This window comes from Camellia sinensis, chromosome 15 (assembly GCF_055761805.1).
Source record: "Camellia sinensis isolate YWXY chromosome 15, ASM5576180v1, whole genome shotgun sequence".
Taxonomy (NCBI): Eukaryota; Viridiplantae; Streptophyta; class Magnoliopsida; order Ericales; family Theaceae; genus Camellia; species Camellia sinensis.
Genome location: NC_138975.1, coordinates 117,507,937 through 117,518,596, shown reverse-complemented (window position 1 = coordinate 117,518,596; position 10,660 = coordinate 117,507,937). Strand labels below are relative to the sequence as shown.

Here is a 10,660-nt window from a genome sequence, read left to right as displayed (position 1 = left end):
ATTAACAAGGATTAATAGCGAGGGTATTAACAATCCATGGGGTTAGTATAGGATTAGTTATCCAGTTGGAATGCTGAGATTAGGGGTGAGCAGCGGATATACCGATCCGCCCAAACCGACCGAACCGAACCGATCCGCCGCATTTTGGACAGATGCGTGACGACGAGTGGACGGTTGCAGATTGATTTTTTCCAATCCGCCTAGTTTTGGACGGATGGCGGATTTGAGGTTTATTTGGCCGCAACCGAACCGCCAAACCGCCGAGCACCCCTAGTAATTTGTAAGATTTTGTGTTTTCAATTTGTTTATATATTTTATTTGTGTTTTCAATTGAAAAAGAATTTAAATATTCTGTTGAGTATATTATGTTGAAAAAGAGTTTTCAACTTAAATATATTTTTTGAATTGAAAAAAATAAATGTATTATTTATCTATATATTTTAGTTTTTAAATCTAACTCTAAAAATAATAAATAAAAAAGATTATATATGTTGGTTGGTTTTTGTTTTCAAAAACAGATATGGATGTAACAATACAGAAGCATACAATCTCTACTACTGCTCTGTTAATGGTTTTGGTGGTCTGAATTGTTTTTATATTTTAAGAACCACATATTATAATACTTTATGTGGATGAGGCATGTTGTGATTGTAATATGTGGATAAAGTTTCAAACTTTCTGTCTTTGGATGAGGCATGCAGTGATTGTAATACTCTATTAAGTCATTGACTGTAATTTTTTTTTTTGTGGAGAAAGTGCACAAGTTGAATTATGTTAAAAATTTATAAAATTTTAAACCGCCAAACTAATTCGCATCCATCCACCAATCCGCTCAATCCACATCCGTCGGATTGGCGGACGGATATGGATTGATTTTTTCTAATCTGCCAATTTGGCGGACGGATGGCGGATTGGAAGTTCCGTGGCTGCAACCGACCCGCGCCCACCCCTAGCTGAGATACATAATTTCCTATTACCCAACTTTATTTTGAAATAGATATAAAAATTCATTATCCCAATTATATTTATAAGTTGTAAGATTAAACAAAAAAAAATTATCAATTTTGTTGGATAGAATGACTATTGGAATCTCATTCGAATAATAAAATTTGCTACCAAACAATGGAATGTGGGCCCTATGAATTAATAATCACAATCCTATGTTATAGTCTACCTAATCAAACAAGCCCTAATTGAGTTGAACAGTCAATCCAATGGTTAATCCCATGGATTATTAATCCCATTACTATTACTCTAACCAATCAAACATGCCCTATTGGTATCGTATACCATTGTATACCATAGTAAAGCCACTCCATGAAATGTATGCCTTCAAAATATTAGATAGAACACAATATAAAAAATTGATTAAAAATGACGTAAAGCTATGAAGCATACAAGAAATTACTCTTTTGGCGACGACGTCAATTTTCATAGCCAAAACTATATTTTTGGCGACACAGTGATCAATTTCGTTGGTAAAAGTAGACCTTTACTAACGTAATTTACTACCGTCGATAAAAAAGCATAACATTCATTAGGTGTCAAAATTATTGGTTGACGCCAAAATTTCAAAAATTTTGGTTACGCGAAATATTTTTTAGCAACACAATAAGTGTCGCTATTAGTATGCTTACTTTGGTGACGACAAGTTGGCGTGGGCAAAGAGTTAAACATTTAACGACGATAACACTATTCGTCGGTAAAAGTTTGGCTGAAATGAGGTGATTTGATTTGTGTTTTTATTATAATTTTTCAAAGAGTTTTAAATATTCTAGTTATTGAATTGTAAAATTAAAGTGATCGTCGAATTAGATCACAAAATGAACCTATCAAGCCCAAACACACTCTTAAGTTGAGATGGCTAATTTGAGATAATCTAAACTTTTCCAAAGAATGTAGTTAGATTATCAATTTCAATATGTTTAGTTTTATTTTCAAAAACTTGTTTTAGAATTTTTTTTTCTAAAAAACTAAAAAAATAAAATAAAATTGGTGAAAAATAAAAAAATACTTATTGTTTTTGTATAATTTTGTCTTTTAGGAGGTCATAAATAATTTTTAAAAATATATTTTTGATTTTTATACTTCTCAAATTAGTTTTAATTTAAAAAAAAAAACTAAAATTGTTTTTATTTATTTATTTATTTATATTTTTTTGGTGATCTGCCTCTAAAAATTGAGGCGTGGAAAGTTTCCTCTCAAAATTCCCTCTTTTTTTTTTCTTTTTTTTTTCAAACGATAGGTAAACCCCTCGTCAATCTGTACGATTTTCATTCTTCGGCAGCAGCAAGATTTCAACTTGGAAACGGTGCTCCCTTTTCGGTTGTGAGACTGCTTGGGCCACTACAAGAAATTACACCTTTGGAGAGCAAATTTGATGAGAAAAAAATTTAGTGGCCAAAAATTATGGAATTGGCAACCAAAAATTATATTAGTCGGCAATTATTCAGTTGTGGTGACTGAAAAAAGTAGTCGCTGTATAAAATTATTTACTCCTTATATATTAACATTTTCCGACAAATAAAACATTTAGTCGCTAAAGCTCTAAATTTTATAGACGGAATGATTTCATATTCGTGCCTCTGTCTCATACATGCCTCTCTGTGTATACACAACCACAAAACCTCTCTCTCACACAGATCAATCACCAACAAACCTCACGACTGCGCATCCTCAGCACCGTCGGTCCCCGTACGCCGCAAATCAACACCACCACCGCCGCTAACAGGTTCGCTCTCTTTTTCACTCCATTTCGCTCTCCTGCTCTCTCCCTCTCTGTATCGCTCTCACTCTCTCTATCTCGCTCTCGCTCTCGGTCTCTCTCTCTCTACCCCTTCTTCTATTTCCCCAACTGTGAACTCTTGCTCTAGGGTTGTTTATTCTATCCATTCAGTTTAATTTTGTCTTCATTTCTGAAATGGGTTTGTTTGAAGTGGTTTCATTACTAGAGTTTTATGGGTTTCATGTTGTAAATAGGTTTGATTTTAGGGTTTGATACCTTTCCCCCTCTTTTTCCTTTCTCTCTCATTAGTTTCAAAGCCCTAATCCATTGATTGTCTATGTATTTTCATGTATGGCTACTCATTGATTGTGTATGTTATCTCATGTATTCTGATTATTTTCATTGAAATTTGATGCTCTGATTGCAATAGTAAATAATTTATTTGCTTCCCTTTGATGATTATTTATCAGATTTTGGGCAATACCCATCAAGTCATACATTGGGGATTTTTATTTATTTTTTTACTTTGTAATTGCTCAGTGAAATAGTCTCTCGGCAGTGAAATAGTTTCACTTTGGATATAGTTCTCATTGTAATAAGTAAAGCTGCATTTTGGCAGTGAACTAACGAGAGAAAAAGAAGTTTCATCCAGCATATGGGGATCTATTCTGTGATCGTTGATGTGCTTCTGTAACTTTATATTATTATTATTTTTTTCTAGTGATGCAGATATTCATGCAGTTACTTTTTTTCTTTGGATGGCTATGTTCTGTTTGCTGTGGACCTAGACAATTGGGGAATATTCATAAAAAATGAAAGTATGTTCACTGGAGGGTAGCAGTATCAAATGACACTTCTGTTCATAAAAGGATGCTTTAGCAAAGTGATATTGATTCCGAAGTGAATAATATATTTCTACTTGTTCAAGTACATTAAAAAATTTCGTCTATTGTTATATTGAAGATTGCTTCTGTAGCATAAACATTCTTGAATTTGGTAGCGTTAGTATATAATTTCCTAAGCAAAATAAAGTCGTAATCATATTGTTGATTTTCCTCCCTCTTATCTTTCTGATGTACTGTACTTTATCTGTTGGGAAATTTCTAACGTCCAGGCAAGTATTTATCGGGAGGAGAACAATGTTATAGACTTGTATATCATACTTCTTAGATTTTCAAGGTATGTTAAGGAGAATGTTGCTGGCTTTCTTTCAAATTGCTTACTTTGCAAGAAAGTATGTATGTGTATGCTTAATTATTTACCTCTGCCAAATAAGGAAACGTTGTCTAGGCACTATTTTTTGGGCCCAAATGGTCTTTGGGGTGAATGGCTGGGGCCTAGCCCAGAGATAAAGGTAAAATTTGTCAGGTTGCATTTCATTTTGTATTGATTTTTGAACTCTTTTAAGTTTAATCCCATTGTACAATGCAGGTTCACTATCTAAGCAATACTGACTTGACTCCAAATGAAAATTCAAGGTCAGGGCTATAGCAACCTTGTACTTCTGTTACTACCTGTTTTTATACTTTTAATTTGTTTTTCTTGAGGCATTCTTGTGTACCAAAACTATCTAATTATCCCATTGCTGCTTTATGTTACGTTTCTCCCCTAAACTTGGCCCTTTTGTAACATTTTCTTCCTGGTATTATCCTGGATTATATCCTGAATCAGGAGGTTGCACAATATGACCTTCAGGAAGTAAAAGATGGTGAGTCAGAAGTGGGTAAATCTACCATGGAATCATTGCTGTCTTTGGATGATGGAAGACTGTCACTTCCTGCTGATGACTCTTGTCCTCCCTTAAATAATGAAGCAAGTAATGCTCCTCTTGTATTGGGAAATATTAGGCAACCTTCTCCACCTCCTGTTTTGATTACAATTTTATGCCTACATAACATTTTATGTTGATTTTTTATTCTTGCTGAACATGATGCTAGTTTCATTTAACTTTCATTGCAGCCAGTAAAAATGATGGATGATTTTTTGAGATTGGCACGAGAAAATACTGCAAAAAATTTAGAAACATGTGGTGTTCTTGCTGGTTCATTGGTAATTGGTACAAGATTTGTGAATACAAAAAGAAAATAATAACTATATTTAGATATTTTATACTTGTGGTTACTTATGTACTTGATCACATTTTGTAGAAAAACAGGGTGTTCCATATCACTACACCGATAGTTCCAAAGCAAGAGTCAACTTTAGATTCGGTAAGATAATTTTTCTGTAGTGTGTTAATCACTGTGATGCTGTTAGTTCTCCCCTGCTTTCTCTTCTTTTCTTTTCTTTTTTTTCTTTTTAATTCTAAGTCTTGTATATTTCTGTCTTGATATTTCATCTTTGTCAGTTTTTGATGTTGTCAACTTGAAATTAATGAATAGCTAATTGCAAATTGAGTACCACTTTGGTATTTTTTTGGTAGAACTAAGGTTCTAAGGTTCTAAGATTAAGTGATATGATATCTAAAAATGCCAGAATAGTCCCATTTTCCATTTTGATATATTTATCATGCTTTTGCCACTGATACAAATGAAGCAACATTCCTCACTGGTTAATGTGTCCTAAAATGGAGGTGAGGTGGTTATAAAAGAAAGCAATTTAAATTAAGGATTTGGATGAATTTTTTTTTGATAAGTTGCAATTTTAAAACATGGGCAAAATATCATGGTTAGTCTCTTGATATTTGAAAAAAAATAAAATAATAGTAGAAGAAATTTTGTTGTTGTCGTTGTTGTTGTGAAAACATTTAAAGTTTGAGGGAACTCTCAGTCATAGCCGTTCCACAGCAGTGGCATCAAATCTTATAGAAAGCTTCTATGTGTGTCATCGATGTCGAGTCGTGCCCCATACCTGCAGCATGTCATGTAGTGTCCATGTGGGGCCATTGGTTTCACGATGGCAGTTTTTTACTTGTAGCTACTGATAATTTGAATGATACTTATCAATACATTTTTTAATGTTCAGTGTCAGACCTTGAATGAAGAAGAAATTTTTGAAGTCCAAGACAATATTCGCTTTTTCCTCTTGGGTGGATCCATGTTAGTGTTTCAGTACCTTGTTGACAACTTAGTGTTATTTGTTCTACTGAATTAGTTGTGTTCTACTTATTAGTTTGCTTCTTCTTCTTCTTCTTCTTCTTTTTTTTTTTTTTTTTTTTTAATAAAATTTGTGGCTTGACTGAAGTTAAAGTTGCTCAAATTCATGGAAGAACCTTTTGTCTGTGCACTTAATAGAACTTATTATTTAATTTAGGCCTTGTTTGGCAACTAGGATTTTGGCTAAAATAGCCAATCAAACAAAATCTCACATCCTATACATCAATAGGAAAAACTGAAAGAGAAAAAGCCTACTTTGGCTTAGGCACTTACTCAAACTCTTCAAGCAATGCACAAGTCTGGGTGTTTGAATCTTGTAGACATTGTTGAAGGCAGGTTTTGCCATCGTTTTAAATTTTGATTTATTGCGATCATTGTTGGATACCTTCATGATTTGTTCTGCCATTAATTTTTTGTTTTGATGATTCATTAGCTCTCTAGTTTTGTCTTTTGTGCTGTTTTTGGTATGAGCTCATTAGATTTTGATTATGAACTAAACTGAAGAAAGTTATAAATCATTGCAATATTGAATGTTTAGGTGCATATGAAAGTTCAATTTTTTATTTTATTTATTTATTTTTTTTTTGCAGGATAAATTTTTATATTCATTGATAAGTATATGCAATTGCAATTGGCTACCTCTTTTAAATCTGTATATATTTTCGTTTTAATTTATAACTTACTTACCCCCTGTGGACATCCCATTTTTGACCGCCTGCAAGGCTTGAGCGCTTTGTCCGGTACACTCAATGATGAAAATGGTATTGTGCATGGTTCAAGGTCTCAACGAAGGAGCCTTGTTTAAGCTTCAAAACGACCCCAAACCTTTCATATTTCCATTGATTATACCTAAGAAATCCTTTTTTACACATTGTGCCACCCTGTGCTGAGGCTGAAACAAAAAAACAGGGGAACACATTGAGGCCCGGCCGTGCCTCAGTGAGGGCTGACCGTGGCTATTAAGGGCCGGCTGGGCCTTGGTAGTGAGAAACACTGTTATGGGCGGGAGGTCGCCAACTGTCCATTTTTGGAGATATTTATGATATTTTTGGCTCAATTTCTATTAAAACGACCATATACCTCTGTTTTGAGGGTTGAAGAATTTCAAGAAAGCCTCTATACCACATTGAGAGCTCCTTCTTCTCCTTCTTCTTGTGCAAGCAACACTTTGAGCTAACCTATCACCTTGAACCTATATCCATACACCATATACACTTTCATACCTCAGTTTAGGAACCTTGGTTGAGCCTTGAACACCATAATTCAAGCTTGAGAGTGTGTTGGAGCCTAGTTTGATCACAAACAAAAAGCTTACTTCCTTGAGAGGTATAAGCTTGCTATCTTCCCTTTTGCTTTCATCTCTTTCATTTGCTATATGATTCTTGTAGTTTCTTGTTGCTTTGATTCTATTCTAAGTGTTTGAGTTTGGGTTTGGAGAGCTACCAAAAGGATAGAGAGAATTTATACTCTTTCTACACCTTTATCTATAGCTCAAACCCTTACTTCTACACTCTTTTTCTTTGTTCTCTACACTGATTTTCAGAGTTAAAAAAGGGGCTAAAAATCATGCTTTGAGGTTTCAAAAGTGGAGGGGTTAGCCACCCCTCCTTGTTCTTGCTTACTAGTCTTGTTTTCTCTCTTTGTTGTTTAACTTTTTAGGCTCTTTTCATGCATTATTAGCCACTGATTTTCATCTGTTTAGGGCTGTTTTAGAGCTGTCTTAAGTTGTTTAAATAGTTCATGCTTTGATTAGCTTGGTTGCTGTCTCATAAGTTTACATGCATAGCATGTAGTATATTGTTATAAGCTTTTCTTCAATTCATTTCCATGTTTAAAAACCTCATTTTAATAATCAACTTACCATTCATCCCTTTCATTTGAGAGTTGTTTCAATCGGTTGACGGTTATTTAAAACGTGAACTAGCGATTTACGTTTAATGGCTTAATCTCTACGGAGGTTCATTGCCAACGGTGTAGTCTTTTTTTCACGTTGAGAATCACCTCTTGATTGACATATTTCTCACTTAGTGGACATAACAATCATCTTATACTTAATGGATTAAAGGATGTTAAAGACTAATGAATGTGGCTTAAAATGAACCAACTCACATAAAGAAAATAAGTTATATTGCTTGGGGTTCGGCTGGACGTTATGTCTGATCCATTGTGTCAAGGGTCGTCTAACATCAATTCATGATGTTTTGGATGAACTTTAAAGCGTCTCTACCTTCCTCTTTGAGTTCACTTCATGATAGGAGGGAGGGGTGGTTGTTGTTCATTTCATTTATTAGTTTTTGTCCAAATAGTACATCGAAATCATCAAGCAATCAATTTGCTCATTGATGGTTTTAAAAATAATTCTAACCTTCTCTCAAGGCTTTCCCATGACAGAGAAGTGTGAGAGGGACAAACAGAGTCCAAAACACTCTGTCTGCATTGTTTTCACTTCAGAGCACAAAACAGAATTTTACATGAAATTGAGGCATGGCAGGCCTTCTTTAGGCCCTGGCCATTGAGGGCTGACTGGTCCTCAATGTTTGGTCGGCAGTGTTTTTTTGCAGAAAACAGAGGGTAGTGGCTAAGATGAAACAGAGCAAGCTTGGGGCAGACAGAGCTGTTTTTGGACATTGTGCACGTGCATGCAACCCCTGCGCATCATTGCTTACATCATGATCATTGTTGTAATTAATTTGTTTATTATCGTTGCAATTAATTATTGTTGTTAATAATTATTGTTTATTTATACTTGTTATTAGCTGATTAAACTTAGATAGTTAGATTACTTGTTATGATTACCCTTGTTGTAATAGCCTAGTTAGCTAGTTAATGCTTTAATTTATTCATTCCGTTTTGTAATAAGTAGTTTAATTAGGACTTTCAGACTTTGATTCGCAGCCTCTTGCACGAGGGCAATTATGTAATAAGTTATATGTCTTTCAACCCCACGTCTTTCTCCCTTTTATTTACTTGCTTACGATGGTTAGAATAGAGCATCATTTAAAAATAACATACTCTATGTTTTGTATTCATTGTCTTACATGCATCCAAAGATTCGGTTCATCATGCTAACCCAATATCAAATGTTTAAATCCATTGCTTGAATATGTGCTTTATCGTATGTCGTGAATAGAATCATATGCCATGCTCATAGCTGAGCCTATAAAATACATAATGTATGCATTATATTAATCATATTGCATTAAATTAGGAATATGCATATTTTTCTAACTATTTTGCTTTGTTTTGGCTCGGAGTACTAGGTGAGCTATTTTGAGCATTAGCATATTGCGTAAATGTTTGTATTACCATGTCAAAGCATACTTCCATGAGGCTAATTGCTTAAATGATATAACTGTTTGAATGTCTGTGGATGAATGCTACTTGCTTGAATTGGAATGATTTGATTAATATATATTTAAGCTCACTTTTTCAAGTGGCACATTCGAACTCTTTTCAAAAACAAAACATGAAATCAAAACGTTTCAATTCTTGCAAATTAGTCTATACCTTGTGTGCGCATCACATAGTAAAATAGCTAATAATCAAAACAACAGCATATAATGTAAATAAAAATCACATCATGATTAGTAGAGGTCAATTTTTGATCGGGTGAGTGGGGTGTTCAATTCATGACCTTCCTTTCTCATACCTAATTTTCCGAGCCGAGACAACTTTGGTGATGACGGACTAATGGCCTTTGACATGAGTCTTAGGTTTCCTAAATTTTTCAAAAATATTTAGGTGACGACTGTGAAATCTGACAAAACAATCCATTTGCATTTTTTATTCAAAATTGATTTTTCAAAAGAATTGTCGGATTCGGACTCTTTTTGTGTTTCCACTGTTTTACATTTCTCTTGTGAAATCAGATTTAGAACCACAGGTAGAGTCCGAACTGTAGGGCTATTCGCTTTCCGAAAGGAGGGCAAAAATTCGGGCTACACCCCCCCCACCCCACCCCACCCCACCCAAAAAAAAATGTTCTCTTGTTGCTTTATGATTGGTTTTACCTGTATCATCTTGGTAATGCTTATCTACTGCTTCATAATGGACAGGGTTACTTGATGCTCTTTGGTCATTTTGATGTTCAATGGTTTGGCTTTCAAGTTTGGTGGTGGCTAGAACTTTTTTCACCATGCTGTGTCAGTGAAGTGGATCATCCTACAGTTTTCAATACTTTTTGTATACATTCCTCTTTGATGTTGTTGCTACTATATCCATTAGTTTAGTACCTACTCTTACGGGTTGTGTAGTAGATTATAGTATAATTTTTGGTTGGGTAGTTGAGGTAAGTAATAGTGATATGGATGTAATATTTTTTGTTACTGTAAAATTGTGTTGTTGCTGCCAAAGAAGTTGGATTTACAACTAGTATTCTACCTTGGTCCTGGTGCTATAACAAGGATCATAGGGGAGCATTTTGTAGAAAATTATTGTCATATATGCAATATATATATGCCAGCGATTTTTGCATTCTTAGCAACAATCAATTTTCTGTAAAATAAATCTTATAAAAAATACAAATGATTTTCAATTATTTTGGGCAATGCAAATTTGTTGTTGCCAAAAAGTAAAGCTTTCTCGACAAATATTTCGTCGATAAATGTATTGCCAAAAGTTTACTTTTACCGACCCATATTGTGTTGCTAAAAGTATATTTTTTGTCGACGCAAATTTGTGTCGGAAAAAGTGCCACACAATCATCATATTTGAACTATTTTTACCGACGCAAGATAAATTGCCGATGGCGGATTAAAGCTTTTACCGATGACTATGCTTATGGCTAAAGGCATTACTTTTACTAACGCAATGATAACTTCGTTGGCAAAAAGTTTTGCCG

The 10,660-nt window shown here is 34.3% G+C and overlaps 1 protein-coding gene across 1 annotated transcript; it reads left to right on the top strand.

Moving 5' to 3' along the window:
• Nucleotides 1-2,576: 2,576 nt before the first annotated feature.
• On the top strand, nt 2,577-8,763 carry LOC114287639 (AMSH-like ubiquitin thioesterase 3). Its single transcript, XM_082907872.1, is given in 8 exon segments — nt 2,577-2,731; nt 3,840-4,079; nt 4,157-4,203; nt 4,397-4,418; nt 4,421-4,537; nt 4,685-4,774; nt 4,873-4,935; nt 5,690-8,763. Coding segments are annotated over 7 exon segments (582 nt in total). The 5' UTR covers nt 2,577-2,731; nt 3,840-3,965; the 3' UTR covers nt 5,819-8,763.
• Nucleotides 8,764-10,660: the final 1,897 nt, after the last annotated feature.